Genomic DNA, 16,981 nt, shown 5'->3' on the forward strand with positions numbered 1-16,981 from the left:
CCTGTGATAATACTGACCTCTTCCAGTCAGAAGTCTGTGGCTTATCTTCTATAAAATGACAGACTTCTTTTTCCCCAACCAAGACTGAAGGCATTATTTAGAGCATAAAGGAGGGATTTTATTAAATTTTAAAACAAACTGTAAATATTTTAAAAATACAGAAATCTGATGACTACTAAAGGCCTCCACCTTCCTTGAGGCTTGCTGTTTGGGTTTTGTGCTGTAGGTTTCTTGGGATACTTTAAGATTAAAGCATCATTTCCTTGTTTTTCATAGTATTGTAAATTTCTGGAGATAAGGAGTGTTTCCATATGTCTTCCTTATGTGAAAACTGTTTTCAATTCATGCTGCTAACAGGAAATTAATTATGTATGTGCACATACTCATTTTTATTTTACAGATTTCTATAAATCTGGGGCTCGTTTACAAAATACAGCAGCACAATGGTATTATCTTTCAGTTTGTAGCATACATCAAAAGAAGACAAAGAACCGTGCCTGAAATTCTTGCTGCAGGGGGCAGATATGATCATCTGGTAAGTGCTCATATCTTTTAACGAATTTAGATTTATTTTTTTTAACCCATGAAAAAATGGGAAGCCTGTTTGTCATTTTGCCAAGATAACTATTTGGTCTTCCATTTTGTTTTTGTCTTGTTTTGAGATTCCACAATTTAGAGGGCCACAGATGGTAGGACCAGTTCCTTCAGCTGTTGGAGTCAGCATAGCTATAGACAAAATAACTGCTGCTGTTTCCAGTGTAGAGGATTCTGTAAGTCTTTTTTCTGGGAAGTGGGGATTTGTTTGTTGACTTCTGACAGTTGTTAACTTAATTGTAGCTACAGATGGGCAAAAAATAGGACGTTCAGATGTGTTGTAAAATAATACCATACTGAAATAGAAGGCAGACATCAAGATGACCTGTTTTCTTTTGTGTTTCTCTCCGTAAAATTATTTAGTAAAATGAAAGTTAGGGGAAGAAGGGATCTTCAGGCTTGCAATGTTTTATTTTCAATTTAAATGTCCCATTTTTCTTAGCCTGTGTATTCTTTCAGATGGAAGAGTACAACTGTAGATATTTAGTGTTACTTTTCCCCTACTTCTTCTCCCTGTATAAAAATATAGAAGGTGGAGATGGAAGGAAACTTTAAGAATATGGACTACTTTGTACAGTGTCAAACAACTTCACTTGGTTGTGGAATGTGTATTTTATTAATTTTTCTTTATAATGAACATTGCTAAGCCAAGTGGGAAGGAGAGAACAGAATAGGCTGGAATACTTTGCAAGCTGCGGCTGTGAAGATGCTTTGTGTCAAAGATTAAGCTTCAGTGACTTTTAAACATGCTTAGGTAGATTGTAGCTCTAAAAAGAGGTGAATCTAACCTCCTTTTTGTTGTTGTTTTTTTGGGGGAGTTTTTTGTTTTAGTTTGATGCATTTTGACAAACATTGATATATTTATCCTTCTTTGTTACTTTAACTGCCTTAGGAAGGGGAAAAGGTGGTCTTGTGACTAATATTGTCTCCTTGTTTTTACTTTCCTTTCAGGTTTCTGTCAGTTCATGTGACCTGCTGGTCGTAAGTGTTGGTCAGATGTCAATGGGTAGAGCTATCAATATTGTTCAGAAACTCTGGACTGCAGGAATTCCAGCCGAAATAATGTATGACTGGTCCCAGGTAGAATTTCTATCTCCATGTGTTAACTAACCGTATTTTTGTTCTCTAAGATAAGTGCAACCAGAGATCATACTTTTTCAAGTTTGTTTCTGGTTTTATGGAGTTATGGACTCATAGTACTGAACATGTAGGGTGCTATTCAGCTACAGTGATGTTAAGTCTCACTAGCCTTGCAGCATTCTTCCAGAGGATTTAAAGGCTCAGTGAAGGATCCCTCAATTAATAAATTTAATATTTAATAAAGGGCACATCAAGAACAGAATGGTAGCATTAACTTTTAAATATCCAGATGGCTGAAGACTTATCAGGTACAGAGGGAATACCAATGTAATTCTGCTGTTAGAAAAACAGTTCTTGAGGAGATGTGTGGTTGGAGGAAGAGAGAGTGGCAAGCTGAGTTGTGCTCTTTTATCTCCAGTTGAAACAAAGCAGTGATTTAGGCAGCACTACCTCAGTAGAGTAGTGAGCTACACCACAGCGCTGAAGTCCCTTTTAATAGCGGTGACAGTCACCTTGAGGACTGTGAGTCTGGTTCACCTCTTTAAGTATGCCAGTTGGTGACTAACAAAAGAAACACTGTGCAGTTGCCCATCTTGAGTCATGTGCTGCAGAGCAGGCAGTTTTGAGCTCACTTAATTGCCTGACTTTTTTCTAATCTTTTGCCATAACATTTACAACAGTTTCAGTCCCTCAGAATTGGAAAAAATCCAGATTATATGCTTTTCCTATGATCTGCTGGGAGGTGTTTTTGGGGCTTTTTGGGGGTTTTTTTGGTGATTCATAAGGAATGAAGATTTGAGTATTTCTTGCCTCTGTCTAATACTGTCCTGTAACCCAGTGCTGAGTAAGTCAGTATAGCAAGCCCTTCAGTAAGCTCTGCCCTGAGGATGTTGTTAAGTCAGCCTTGGTTTTACAGGAAACCCAGCTGGCTTCAGCTTCTGTGACAGACTACCAATTATGCAGGACTGACTGAGCTATTACTGAAAGCTGCAGACAGCGGGTTGGTAACTGTTGATTGATGTTACACTGCACATTTTTACAGTTATGTAGACCCTGCACTTCTAGATAGAGCTAACCCTTCCATGTGAGAACTAGGACTGCAGGGCCTAGGCTTTCTCTTTGTCTAAATGTACACTTAGATTTAATTTTTAAGGAGCATTAGGTGAATAAATATATATGCATAATGAAGTTTTCTCTCTCAGAAGCTTATATAAGCAGTGTAACTTGCATATCAAGTTATTTTAAAGATAGGAGACTGATTACTTAAGTGGTCATTTTATAATCTGTCAAATTTCTTTCCCATTCCCCTTCTCCTGTTCAAATTTTAGTCCCAGGAAGAACTGCAGGAGTATTGCAGATGCTCTGGGATTACATATGTAGCTCTTGTGTCAGATAAAGAAGGAAGTCATGTGAAGGTAAGTGTAGGACCAGACGATGCTTGATGGTGTTTCAGATTTATAAACTGTTGTTATTTGGGGTTTCTCTGATTGTTATTATTAATATAATATTAATTATACTTAAGTAGGTGAAGTTGAGGTAAATACAGTTTCAGTTGTTAAGTAGTAGAATGTTCTTCTGAAGAGTACTGCATTTTATCCCTTCATAACACTGTTATTCACTGACCTACTTTCTTCTAAGAAAGTCCAAAAGATTAGTGCAAACGTTAGTTGACTTTGTTATTGGTGGTTTTATATGGAACGAGGTTTCCTGTGTCTCTGATTTTTTTGAATCTACAAAATGAGTTAGTTAACAATCTTTCCAGTTGGCAGCTTTTCATGTTGCAAAATAAATACAACTAAAATATAAATCTAAGAATGTAGTTCAGACAGGCAGAGTCAGAATCACACTGCTTACCTCTGTAAGCTTAGGTTAAGATGCAAAGAATGGACTGTGTCACAACATGAATTACCACCTTCTGTACTCCGCAGCCTGTGGTTCTGCTACCTTTTTTTGAAGTTAAAAGTTTTAAAATATTCTGTATCATTAGAAAAAGTATTTTACAGCATCTGGTACGGACATTTTACCAAGCCAATGTGCCTTACTAAAATATTTTTCACTTGTTATTCATTCTCTTTGTTATTGTAACAGAGATAACAAATAACTGCATTAATTGAGTAGATCTTGATGATGAGAATGTGATATATCAAAGTCTTCCACAAGACTATTACAGAGCGTTCTTTTAAATATGGCTTTATTGAAGCAAAACCAAGAAAGAATATGCTAATGAAGGGGGAATGGTGTTGTTAGTGATTAATCTCTTGCCAGTAAAGATTGTGCAGATTCCTAAATTTTGAATGGTTTAGTTTAACTCTTGCAAAGTGAAAGGCGGCCTTATTCTAACATAATTGCTTAATTAAAAATAAGCTATTAATAATATGGTATTTACATCTATAAACCCTTCTGTTAAAAATTTAATTATCACATATTAAGTATAAGTAACCAAGCTAGTTTAAGCTTTGGGAATACAGAAAAAATTAGCTGGTTGGGAAAAAAAAGTCTAATGAAAGATTTAATGGGCAGCGATTGATTGGTAATGATGATACCTTCCTACCTTTCACTGTTTCACATTTATGGATGATTGATCCAGTTTGGTTTTGATTAAACTTCATAAGTTTATTCATATAACATTTTAAGAACCAACAATCTTAAGAACCACTGAACTACATCGTAGGTGAAATCCTTTGAGAAAGACAGACAGACGGAGAAAAGGATTTTAGAATCTGACTTAGTAGATCACCTGATCCAGAAGCTGAAAACAAAAACCGGTGATGAAAGATGTAGTAGGTAAGTAGCATAACATATGGGAAATGCTGAACTCAAGCAGTAGTTTGTACAGGTCGTTGATGTCTCCTGCTACCCATGTTTCACTCTCCTTTTTCTGGCCTCAGCCAGTCTTGGCATTTAACTTCATGACTAAGCTGATTCTCAGGTGTTTTGTAATGGATCTATCAGAAGCTGTGAAAGAAAATCATTCTTTCTACAAGTTACCTTATTTCTAGACCCTGAAAAGAGAATAGAAAAACCTTTGTTTAGTACTACTAAACAGAGAAATGCAATAACTATGATTGTAATAACAGTGGCAGATTTGTCTTTAATGATTCTTGAATGTGGAAAGTAAATGAATTCAAACGTATTATTGAAAGCTTCTTTGAATATGCATGCTCTGAAGTATAAATGCTACTTTGATACTTTAGTATTCTGTCACAGAAACCTGTAAGAAGTAGATTAAATTAATAATTCAGAGAGAATATTATCATAATATATTTTTGTATTAAGATCTAAATCACTCTTGAGTGATAGGGAGCTCATATTTTTGTATCCATAGGAAGCATTTCTTCTAGACCTGATTTGTTTTGATGTAATTTTGTATGATTTCCTGTCAGTTCAAAAAAAGAATTTAATCTGCAGATATGTGCTAGGAAGTGTCCATAAACTAATTCATCTGTTGGAATTAAATAAGTATGAATGATAATCTGAAACTATTGTCCTATTACAGTATTTCTTTATTATTGTAAATTTGTTTCCTTACCTGTCTTTGTTTATTTTTAGAGAAACCTCAGATAATCTTCCAGTACTAAATCAAAAGGGATTGTTTACTAATATTTCAGGTATTTAATATCTAGTTTAAAAACATACAAGTTCTTTTTCTTTCTGCTCAAAACTATTTTATAAGAAAATATTGCTGGAACAATTAATTTTAAAAATATTACCAAAGTCAGAGTAAGAAGATATTTTATAGCAGAGCTTCTGGTTAGAGACACTGCCTCTTAATCTCAAATGTTGTTCGAAGTGATTTAAAACTGAATTTTTCTCCACGCTAGCAAAATAAGTGCTTAAACCAGTGAACAGAATATTCTCCATACAAGCATTCATTGATGCAGTGATCCAGGAGGGGGGGGAAAGCCAAACCCACAAACTTCTCCTAGCTGAGGAGAAATTAGATGTCATCCTGATAAAAAGTAACTTGAGTTGTGATTGTTACGGTGTTGAGTCGCATGTACATTGCCCTACTAAAAAAATCTAAAAATAACACTTTTTTTCAAATGAAAATACCTTTACATTTCTAGCTATGGATTTGCACTCCTTAATTTGATAATACAACTTTGTATATAAAGAATAATATTAAGTATCTATTGTGTGGATAAAGTTTGGTATTCTTGATAGTTACTTTACTGATATAGTGGGCGGTGGTGGTTGTTTTTGAAGAAATATTTCACACACACACTTGCTTAACAGTGAGGGAAAGAGGTGGCCGTGTTTAACTTGGGGTTTTGTGTGTGTGTAATTACCAGAAGTGGCAATTTGAATTTCAAAATAAGATATTTCAAATTTTAATTATTGAGGGGAGTTCTGGTTTCTTGTTTGTTTTGTCATTGATTCGGCAGTGGGACTGAGCATTAAATGGCTGCCTCGTTCTTGAAATAGCTTTTCTTTTTTGATGTTTGGTATGTTGCATTCCTTTGTGAAGTTCTGCAAGCCATTTGGAACCTTTCATTAGTTTCAGGGAAAACTGATGTAAAATACCAAAGTTCTTAGTCTTGACAACCAGTCCTTCAAAGTCATAAGTGAGCATTTGAGAATTTACGTGCACATCTCACTGTCCTGTAAGACTTTGGAGGTTTTCAGCAGCTTTTCAAACCCTGAATATACAGATTTTATCTTATTAATATTTGTGAATTTTCAGTTTCTTACTACTTCTTGTATAAAGTAAGTTTTAGTTTATAATCTGTGTTTGCATTTTAGGTGTATTTGAATCACATGGAACTCTCGTAGTGCCTAACGTTAGTGTTATAGCTCCTGAAAAATTATCTGCCAGTGCCAGGCGTCGTCAAGAAATTCAGGTAACAGACACATCAAATAAATATTAAGAAGTGTTCCTTAAAAGTTAAGGAATGGTAGAATTCATATTTCCACTACTACCTAACTTACACAAATTTATCCTATTTGTTTATTATTCATAAAATAAACTAGGAACAACACAAAAGGTTGAAGGCAAAGACCACCTTTTTTTAATGTTTTGGATATTGTGGCTCAGCCATTCTTGTGTGTACGTATTATAAATCTTATTCTACTTGGAACCATGGTTCTGGAACTTCCCTTTTTTTTTTCTTTTTTGTCTTCCCCTCCCCATCCCTAAATGCTGAAGTGTGTTAAAGGTTCTTGTGATTTAAATCCAGTCAGCAAAATCAAGACTCACGCAGCCACTTGCTCACTCCCCCACCAGCAGGATCAGGGAGAGAATTGGAAGGATAAAACTAGAAAATTCACGAATTGAAATAAAGACATTTTAATAGGGAAAGCAAATCTGGACACACAAGCAAAGCAGAACAAGGAATTCATTCACCACTTCCATGGGCAGGCAGGTGTTCAGCCATCCCCAGGAGAGCAGGGCCCCTTCACGTGTAACAGTTACTTGGGAAGACAAACACCATCACTCCAAAGGTCCCCCCTGTTCCTTCTTCCGCCCACTTCATGTACTGAGCATGGTGTTATATCGTGTGGGTCACCTGTCCCGGCTGTGTCTCCTCCCAACCTCCCAGGCACCCCCAGCCCCCTTGCCAACGTGGCAGTACAAAAAGCAGAAAAGGTCTTGGTTCTGTGTAAGCCCTGCTCAGCAATAACAAAAACATCTCTGTATTATCAACCCTGTGTTCAGCACAAATCCAAAACATAGCCCCATGCTAGCCACTGTGAAGAAAGTTAACTCTACCCCAGCCAAAACCAGCACAAAGGTGCCAGTTCATCATACTTCTAATTTGCAGTATGTTTGTAACAGATACTCGGTGTATTTTATTTCATTCTGTTGCCTTAAAACTAAAGGCCTAAGAAAAAATTGCAGCTTTAAAAAAACCAAAAATCCCCAAACCAACCAACCAAACACAAAATCAAAACCCACAACGCTGCCTAAAACATGACATTATAGTAACGTAGAAGAGATTTGGTGATGCTAGAAACAAATGTCAGAGTTTTCTCCTTTAGGATTATTAATTTCAAGATATTTAGAGTATATGGTAAACCAGAACTGTAATTTTTTCCCCCAACTTGGATGTGCAACAAAAAAATCTCCCCTATAAATAGTACTTGAAATCCAAATAAACAACTGATGGTTACTCTCTGAGCTTTGAGCTAAACAGACTTACTGTTTTATGTTTTGAATATGTAAAAGCAACTTTTCCAGGGTACGAAAGACAACATAATGCAAGGCTCTGACTACATTTGTAAAGTGCTACCTTTGCAGGATCACTAGCTTGCTCTGGAAAAGTGTTACAAGGCATGACCCATTTTTTGGTTTGACTTTTAAAATCAGTCCTTCAACTAGAGATGATTCACTGTATACAGTCACAGGTTCTCACATTCCTCTGAAAAGTTATCCAACACCCAGAAACACAAAGGCAGTTTTCACTAGGTATGTGAGCATCCACGTTGTAACGTGCAGTTGGTTCTGTCAGCTTTAGCACCATGCCAGTATTGTCAAGTGTTTACAATTGCTGCAAGAGTGGCTCAGCCCCAGTCTCCTTCCTCTCTGCTCATCAAGCATTATTGTGACATTGTTACTGGAAATTATATTAAGCATGAATTTTAATTTAAATATTATACAGTTCTAGATCTTCTGTTAGAAGCAGCCTCTTCTGTTCTCATCTGTGAAATAGAAAATCAGCACTTAAAACCCATCGTCACACAAGCAGTGTATTTTAATTTTGCCAATCTTTTGTTCCCAGGTGCAAACAAGACTTCAGACATTCATTTCTAGCCTGCAACAGAAAACAAGTGAGATTGACATTTTAGCTGTAAGTATTTGGCAGAAGCCTGAATTATTCCAAAGTTTTAATTGAAATGGATGATGCAGTTCCTGTCTGGAACAAACTACTGCCAATCGCCTCACTTTAGAGATATCAAACTTCTGGTTAAATAAGACCCATGGCCTGTTTCTTTAATACTTGAAAAGTATTAAAGGGATGTATGGGACAGTTGCATAGAACAAAATTTAACAAGTATTAAGTTGTAAGCTCTTAGGCTGTAATTACACTAACTACTGTGGTATATTTAATAACTTGTTCCTGCTAGATTTGCACTTCCATTTAAATCGACATAGCTCCTGTCTATATATAGTTTTTAGACTTCACTGACAGTGTCACAAAGGCCTTTAAAATGGTATATGCTTTTCGGGAAACATACTGCCTATTTGCTGGCAGCTATCTAGAACTTTCCATAATGGACACTGTGTTTAAAATTATTGTAAATTCCTAGTTCCATCAGCATGAGTGCTTCTTTGGAAATCAAAAAGTCTGGCTCACCTGGCAAACTCATTGAACAGAGAACTGTTAAGTACTGATTTCTTGGTATTTTTACAGGTAGATCTGCCAAAAGCAACTGTGATACACTTCTTATCATTAGAGGTAAGCAATTAAGTAATGTAGTTAAAATTCTAATTAAACAATAGATGATAAATTCTGTTCCTAATGAAGTGGAATGTAAAATTCACCCATTGTAGTTTTTTTCTTTCAAGGAGGTTGAATTAGGTTTTAAAACTTGAAAGGACTGTTTTACCCAAGGAGCTTGACTGAGACTAGAAAAACCTTTTTGTCAAATATCCAAGTTACACAAGACAGCATTAGGAAGTCCTAATCCAAAGCTCTGGGGTTTTTTTCCCAAAGAATAGTTAACTGAAATTAAATCTTAACTGCACTTTTTCAGAAACCAGTAAGCATTAATGGCTATTTCAGCAAAGGTGTTTCTTGAAGCTGTTAATGAAGGAGGACCCAAAATACAGAGGCAGTTGTTTCAAGTACAGTAGTTGAAACATCTCTTAGTGAAGCCACGATAAAAAGCGAATGTATAAATAATATATAGGCACCTTTAACAACTTGGAAACTGCTCAGTGGTGGATAAGGGGGGATGACAACAACAAAGGCAAAGCTTTCTTCTTTCCTCCAATGACAGCACTCACTATGTTTAAAGTCAGAAGCTCTTACTAGAGAGATGGATGCCTCCCCAACCCCTGGAAAAAAAACAAACTCAAGAATGGCATCCTGGAAGTGCATTTAGTATTTTCAGACCTTTCATTTGCTGCTCTGAAGCAGTCCTTGTCTGGTAATCAAAACCCAGTGAAACATTTCAAGACATTTTCAAAATATTTAGTTCATCCAGTCTGCCGAAATCATGGAGATAGTTTATCAGCTTTCAGTTAAAAAATAATTAAATATATATGCACACTATTAGCTTGCATCATTCACTTTTGATCACCGTTACATCGCAGTTATTATATTCTGTCCAGCACTGCAAAATTGATAGAGCTGTTTTCATTGTTTATGCCTTTTTAGCACTAAAATTTGTTAAGAAACTGATCCCTAAATTCTTAATAAAGTTGCAGGTGTTGTTGGTATTCATATCTTTGAAAGCTGTTTAATTAAGGAGCATTGACATTACACAATATTGAGAAGACTGCATGCTATCCGGTGAAGTTCCTTCACAAGAGAATGTAAGACAAGTTCCTTGTCAATTTTTTTTCTTAGCTTGATGGAGATAGACAAGCCTTTGATGCTACTGTGAGACAGCTGATGTCACGATGGCCCAAACAGAGATGTTCATACTTACAAGCAATTTGTGATGAAATTTACAGTATCAAAATGGAAAAGAGGTAAATTTGTTAAGCTCTTACGGACAGGTACATAAACCACTTTTTTTCTGCATTCAGACTGCTCCTACTTTGTCCTCCTTTTTCCACTCTCCCTGAGGCAAAAATAAATACTCAGTATAGTTCCTTGAAAAGTATGGGAAGAGTTTAGTGGTCATCTAACCCTCACTTACTGGTAAATTCTTCATTTTTATAAGCCCTTTCAAGAAACTCTAAAATGTATTGCCACTTCTATCACACTTGCTGCTGTGTTAATAAAACTTAATAGCAAACAACTATATGCAGTCAGATATATTGCTATACTTAGCAGATATACTTCTTTGTAAATATAGTGTATGTATATGATGGTATACATATATGCATGTATATATATATATATATATATACACACATACACACATATTTACTGCTACGTAATAAACCCTCTTTTCTGATGAAGCGGACTCAGCTTGCCTTTTAAAACTCATGACGACATTTAATTCCTCCTGCTTTGAAATACAATAGCAGTTAGGCACAGCTAAGAGTGCCCAGCTTCAAGCAAACATGTACAGTAAAGCCCATTTCTATTTTCTAAGCATAAAAGCATATATGTTCAACTCATAGTCTCCTTGTTGGATTCTGGCAAGGCTGAAACCCAGATAGTCCAGATAATATGGACACATCCAGTACATCCAGTTTTAAACCTCAAATTGTCAACTGTTGTATGTACTGGTACAGTTAAGTGAGTGAGACCTGGGTATTTATGCATTTTCTTAAACCTATGTTTCACTTGAATGTACTACTTAACCTTTAAATAAGACTAAAAGCTGACTTTGGTTCCTTTTTCTTAGATGCACCAAAATCCTTCATGTTTGCTAACATTTACTATGGCAACTAAAGAGCAAGTGAAGCATTTTTTTTTTCTCCCTGGGGCTTGCAGGGCTGGAAGCAACAGAACTCAATTATTACATACAAATAATATTCCATACAGTGTTGGGTCTGAATGTAATGCAGTCCCTGAAGTCTTACTTTTCCATTTGATGCCTGAGCACTGCTTAGTCATAAGCCTTCAGATCACTGAATGAAAACTGAACAGGCTAGATCAATTGAAAAAGGATGAAGGGGAAAATTGCAGTGACAGCCTAACAAAGACTCACTGATTTTTTTCTACTCCATCTTTGCTGTTATTTTATTGCGATGATTTGTCACAGGAATTGTAACTTTTGAACCTGCAGTTTCAAAGTTTTAAAATTTTCTTTTTTTCCTTCCCTCTGCAGGGTTCCTGCACTTATCCTGTACAGTTACCGAGACGAATACAAGGTTTTGTTTTAGTACTTAAGGCATCTTTTATGGGATGCTCTTAAAAATGGACAACAGTGTTTTGTCAAAAGGAATTTCAAAAAGCTGTAGTAATGCAAGATGGGCAACTAGTGCCTTTTTCTGTGTCCAAATTGAATTTCATTTATATTTTCCTGGTTCTGGCCAGGACAGGGATAATTTTTGCTGTAGGGGGGAGGAGGTGTGGCCAGGACCCAGAGATTATTCTATAGGGAGAAGGGGGTCTCTTCCAGGTCAGCATAGTGTGGCAGAGGGAGCAGTCAGGCATTGTTTCCGTGGGAATCGTTTGCCTCTTTCTTATATCCTCTGTTATTAGTATTGTTGCTGTTCCTGTTTGTTTTCATATCTTATTGCTGTTTCCAGTAAATTATTCTTAGTTCAGCCTGTGATCTTTACCTTTTGTGCCCCCAATTCTCCTCTCCAGCCTGCCAGAGGGGAAGGGGAAGCAAGCAGCACATGGTTTCAGTGGAAGCACTAAACTGGAGAATACCATTCCTAAAGCACAGCAGCCTTATTGGAGAATACCATTCCTAAACCATGACAAATGTAAAACTGTATTATGTCAAAATGTGGAAATAAATGTGTTTTATAGGCAATTAAGGAGTGAGTCTGACTATAGCCACAGCTATGTATTACCATGTAATTCTTGCCCCTTATGCTACAAAAATCAGCTGTACAGGTGTAAAACTAATTTTTTAAAATAGTTTCAGACTGCCTTTTATGCAACAGTAGTACTGCAATGAGAAACCTCAGTTCAAGAACTAGGGAGAATAAATTGCCTTCAACTATGACGAACTGTTGTAAACTTTTTTGAAGAATTTTTATGTAATAAAAGGTTTAGCTACTGAGCCTTCTTGAAATATGCATTACAAGCTATTGGTGTGTGATTTTTTGGGGGTTTTTTTGTTTGTTTTTTTTTTTTAAACCTACTGTTCTAATTTATATATAAAATATGGCAGATTTCAGGCTGAGAGCTGTTACAAGCCTGGCTGCCTATGCCTGTCCTGTCTGTACTTATGCATTTAAATCAAGCTTCTGTGAGACAAAGACCTGACAGAAGCAAGCACTTGTTTCAGACCTGCAGGATCTAAACCTAAGAGAAAGAGTAATCTGCATGTGCTTGAGGCATAACCAAAGTTTTGACCTAGCTTTCCTTACCTGGGTTGTCAGATTAAGTTTGAAGTCAGTAATGATGGGAATATTATAATTATCTTCTTGAAGCAAGTAGCACAACTCCATCAGGAAAAATGAAGCTGAGAATCTGAAGATGAATTATAGCAGCCATAGTTAACTATGCATTGTATTTCACATCAAAGTGAATATGCAAAATGAATATGCAGAAATGTTAGAGATTTCTGGAAATATACTGGTGTTTACCATCCCTCCCCACCTGCTACCTTCTGTTTAAACAGCTTACCCCTCTTTCCTTTTCTAACTCAAATGACTGCCATTAGCACTGCAGGCTCATTGTATTAAGAAATATCTACTTACTAATTTCTGCTCTGCTCTTTTAGTAAAGAGGAGTGCAGAGTTAAAATATAAAGAGGTAACTTTAAAGACAAACCCAAGAACTTCTGAGAACTGTGAAAATTGTAACAGCAACACCCAAAGCAGCATCAGCAGAATCAATCCTAAAGGCACAGATAACTGTACCATTCCTAGTAATTCACCAAGACAAGTCATTACAACCAAATCCATTTTTCATTATGTTTAATAGGAACAATTAAGTATTTTTACATCTGCTCATATGAAGGAAGGAAAATTCAGATCCCCAAATATATTGAAGGATGAAGTTTAAAAAAAAATAAAAGTTTAGATGACATGAGCATTTTTAAGCCATGTCTGAAGGGAACATGATGCAAAGTCCTACCCTCCCCCCCGCCAGGGCGAGCACAGCTGGATCAGCATGGAGTGAAGGCACAGCTGCCTGGCTCTACAAGAGCTCAAGCACTGTGCTGGCTGCCTTAAGGATATCCACACTACATCATGTAGACATGTCCCTCAGGTTAAGACACACAAACAGGAAAGCAGCTGTTCCTGATAATATGTTGGCACCTGCTTTCCCTGTTATTACTGAGGCTCATGTATAAAACTAGGCATCTGTCACTGGGGCTCCTCCTCCAGTCATATTTTGTTTGTGGTATGGTGCATTTCTCTTCACCCTGTGTTACCCCCCAAACAGGTTTTACAAACAGCAGCAGTATAAATACAAAACTTCTGAGTCTAAAACTATTTTAGTATAACACTGTACATACTCCTGCCACACCACAATCCAAAGAAAGCACCTCTGCTATCAGTTTAAACAAAAGTACTGATCATATCCCAGTATCCTGCTGGAAGGAAAGCCAAAGACAAGTGGTAACTCAAAAAGAAATGGACTTTGCTTTGAGTGAGGGTCAAGTCTGTTATGGTGATGGTAGGACACTGTTCCATCACTGTGTTGCTTTACTTTTCTTGGTTTTGCTTTTCTTGTCTTTTTTCTTCAAGCCATCCATGTTAGCCCTCAGCAGATTTGAATATGCCTGAAACAACAATAGGAAGCATTTATAAAAACCCAAATATTTAAATGACAATATGTGAGAAGTAGCATTTTACATACTACTAAGGGATAGTTATCTGCATTTTCTCAGAATAACGCTCTTACACCCTGCGCTGCGAACATACTGTTTCTAAACCAATGCACAAAGTCAGATAAAATAAAAGACTATTTTTTAAACAAATGCAGATGGATGAGTAGTCTAAGGTTAATCTATATAGCAGTTCAGCACAGAATCAACCTATTCACAGCTGTGCAGTGCTTCCAGCTGACCATTAACAATACCTGCAGAAAGGGAAGATAAAAGGCATACAAAACTTACCATCTGGAATTTATTTACTTCCTTTGAGCTCACCTAAAAAAGTAATACTGAAGGTTAACCAGGAAAACTCTGGCTTGCATTACAAACCAAGTATCGCTACATGTTTATCCACCAGATAGCATATAGTCTTTCTAGCAGCAGTTGGGTCCACTCATTACATTCAGTGGCCAATAGGCTGGGCTGATATAAGACTTCGCTCATTTAGAAAGCTGAAAATGCTACTTGATTAACAAAATCCTCTAGAGGCCATTCATCCTTAATCCATGTGTTTTCAAATGGGAAGAATGTGAAGGAACATTCAGAGGAAGGTTTGATTAACTTGTAGGGCCATAAAAGCACTGCAGCCCAGATTCGCTCAACCATTTCTCAAAGTAACATTTTTCCTTGTGTCACATCGCATTGGAGAGCTAAGGTCAGCTAAATACTTTCCCAATCCCTCATTCAAAGTAAACACACATTGGGTTTTCAACTTCTAGTTAACAGTTTCTGAAATTTTACTTAAAATATAGAGCATTAAATCAAAGACCCATAAGGCCACTAATCTTTCTAACTCAAAGTTGTCACTTACCACTGTGCTAATTTTCTTCTTTCCATCAGTTGCCCTTAGAAGACACTTATTGTCTGCTGGTTCAAAACTTTCTACGTGGCCTTTGCGTGGGACTGGTTTTGTTCGGCCATCATCTGTATTGAAAGAGAATGTTTATCTGTATTTCGTTAAAATCAAGAGATGCCTTCTGACATTAGATGTTAAAAACATGCTCAGGATCTGTACAACACCTTGGAATTCAAGGCCATCTGAACTGACAAACTGTTCACAGACCTCTTACTCTGTAACCCCAGAAGGATCTGTTCCATGAGCTACATCTGCCAGAAAAAATAAAGTAAATCCTCACCCTGACATGCCATGTGAACCACCTGCTCCAGCAGCAGTGTGCTTTAAGTGCATGTCATCCTGCTACCTCCCACACAGGGCCTCTCAAGTAGTGCCAGCTAGCCAGGAACCAGAGGAACATGAACAGACCAAAGCAACACTGGAATTTTCCTTGTATAGAAATGTAGTGCTTTTCAATTATTGTTTGGCAATCAGAAAGTCCCATATCTCCTGCACTCTGAAATACAGTCTTACTCAAAGTTTATTAGTACTACTAATGGCAGTACCATTAGTACACCAGCTGACTGGTTTGTCCCTATGACTGCTCTTGTTTCCAGACACCCTGGATTACAACTATATCTTTTAAAATACCTGCTGACAACACTCAATCAGGTGTAGAGGAACACCTCCTTAATCCAGTACCAGATTCAAAACTTACATTTCTTCAGCGTTATGAAAACACTCCCGGAAGTTCTGCACTTTTGGAACAGCCTGGTAAGCTCCGTCAGGAACTGCAAGAGAAAAGAGACCCGACCGTGTTTGGGGAGCACCACACAACGGCGAGCCCCTCTCCCCGCGCAGCCCCTGCCTCGCCCCAGGCTCTCCATGCCGCAGGAGCCAGCGCCGAGGGAAGGCGAGCTCCCGGCTTTCCCCACGCCGGAGCCGCAGGACACGAGGCCGCAGCCAGGGGCGGCCCGGCCTGGTCCGCGGCTCTGACTCCGGACACGGGATCTGAGCTCCCCGCACCTCCCGCGGCCCCGGCGCTCCTGCCCTGCCCCCGCCCGAGTCAATGGGCACAGCGACGCTCGCCCTGCTCCGCTCCGCTCCCCTCCCCCGCAGCGGCTCCCCCGCCGCCGGGGCCGCCGCTGGGCTTTGCGGGCCCTTCTCCCTCCTCCCCACCCTCCTCCTCTCCCTCGGTGCCCCCGCGGCGGCACAGGGAGCTCGCCCCGCGCTCCCGGCGCCGCCCGGCCCGGCACCTGCTCGCTCTCCAGCAGCACCATCCTGCCCGCGCCGGAACCAGCGCGCGCGCAGGCGCAGGGCAGCGGCAGCGCCACGTCAGCGGGGCGGGGGGCGCTCACGGGGCGGCACCGCCTCTGGCACCGCCCGTGGCACCGCCCGTGGCACCGCCTGTAGCACCGCCCGTGGCACCGCCCGTGGCACCGCCTCTGGCACCGCCCGTGGCACCGCCCGTGGCACCGCCTCTGGCACCGCCTCTGGCACCGCCCGTGGCACCGCCTCTGGCACCGCCTCTGGCACCGCCGGGCGGGGCTGCTGCCGCACGTGCGGCGGCCTCCACGCCGGGCACTGGGAACCGGCCGGGACCCCCAGGGAAGCGCCGAAGCGGCCTGTGCCAAGCGCCCTGCTGAGCGCGGCTGGCGCTGAAGGGTGGGATTTGAGACTAAACGAGCCAGATCCCTGGACTTGTACAAGAAACCTGCGTCTGGCAGGGGCGAGAGGGCACTTCGCATCCCTAACACTTGAAGCTCCTGAGGGGCGGGTTCTGAGAAAGGGGAGTTTTCAGTCAGGCCCGGGTTAGTCGACGCGGAGCACACGGAAATAGCGTGTGATCTACTGCCTTTTTGTGTTTCTCACTAGGAAAATAGATTTATTTTTCCTCCGTGGACC

At 39.2% G+C, this 16,981-nt stretch overlaps 2 protein-coding genes across 4 annotated transcripts in view; one reads left to right on the forward strand and one right to left on the reverse strand.

The window, feature by feature from the left end:
• The window catches only part of EIF2AK4 (eukaryotic translation initiation factor 2 alpha kinase 4), a 36,490-nt gene extending 24,000 nt beyond the window's left edge, over positions 1–12,490 (forward strand). For 2 of the 3 annotated variants that reach the window (XM_051791324.1, XM_051791323.1), the window contains 11 exons: positions 401–535; positions 663–770; positions 1,546–1,674; positions 3,003–3,089; positions 4,346–4,458; positions 5,224–5,282; positions 6,418–6,515; positions 8,394–8,462; positions 9,027–9,071; positions 10,188–10,312; positions 11,566–12,490. In XM_051791324.1, coding sequence (XP_051647284.1) covers positions 401–535; positions 663–770; positions 1,546–1,674; positions 3,003–3,089; positions 4,346–4,458; positions 5,224–5,282; positions 6,418–6,515; positions 8,394–8,462; positions 9,027–9,071; positions 10,188–10,312; positions 11,566–11,620 — 1,023 coding nt within the window. In that variant the 3' untranslated portion in view covers positions 11,621–12,490. Of the gene's footprint in view, positions 1–400; positions 536–662; positions 771–1,545; positions 1,675–3,002; positions 3,090–4,345; positions 4,459–5,223; positions 5,283–6,417; positions 6,516–8,393; positions 8,463–9,026; positions 9,072–10,187; positions 10,313–11,565 lie in introns of those variants that run through there. The other variant, XR_007905152.1, reaches the window with a different exon arrangement.
• An 829-nt stretch (positions 12,491–13,319) lies between these two features.
• Positions 13,320–16,467, reverse strand: SRP14 (signal recognition particle 14). Its single transcript, XM_051791332.1, has 5 exons — positions 16,333–16,467; positions 15,795–15,867; positions 15,053–15,165; positions 14,485–14,517; positions 13,320–14,148 (listed from the first exon to the last, which is right to left on the reverse strand). The coding sequence occupies exons 1-5, from the start codon at positions 16,354–16,356 to the stop codon at positions 14,059–14,061; spliced, it is 333 nt and encodes a 110-aa protein (XP_051647292.1). The 5' UTR covers positions 16,357–16,467; the 3' UTR covers positions 13,320–14,058.
• Between the last annotated feature and the right edge of the window lie 514 nt (positions 16,468–16,981).

The sequence above is a fragment of the Manacus candei genome, unplaced genomic scaffold (assembly GCF_025592945.1).
Source record: "Manacus candei isolate 608988 ecotype Guabito, Panama unplaced genomic scaffold, ASM2559294v1 h1tg000033l, whole genome shotgun sequence".
Lineage (NCBI taxonomy): Eukaryota > Metazoa > Chordata > Aves > Passeriformes > Pipridae > Manacus > Manacus candei.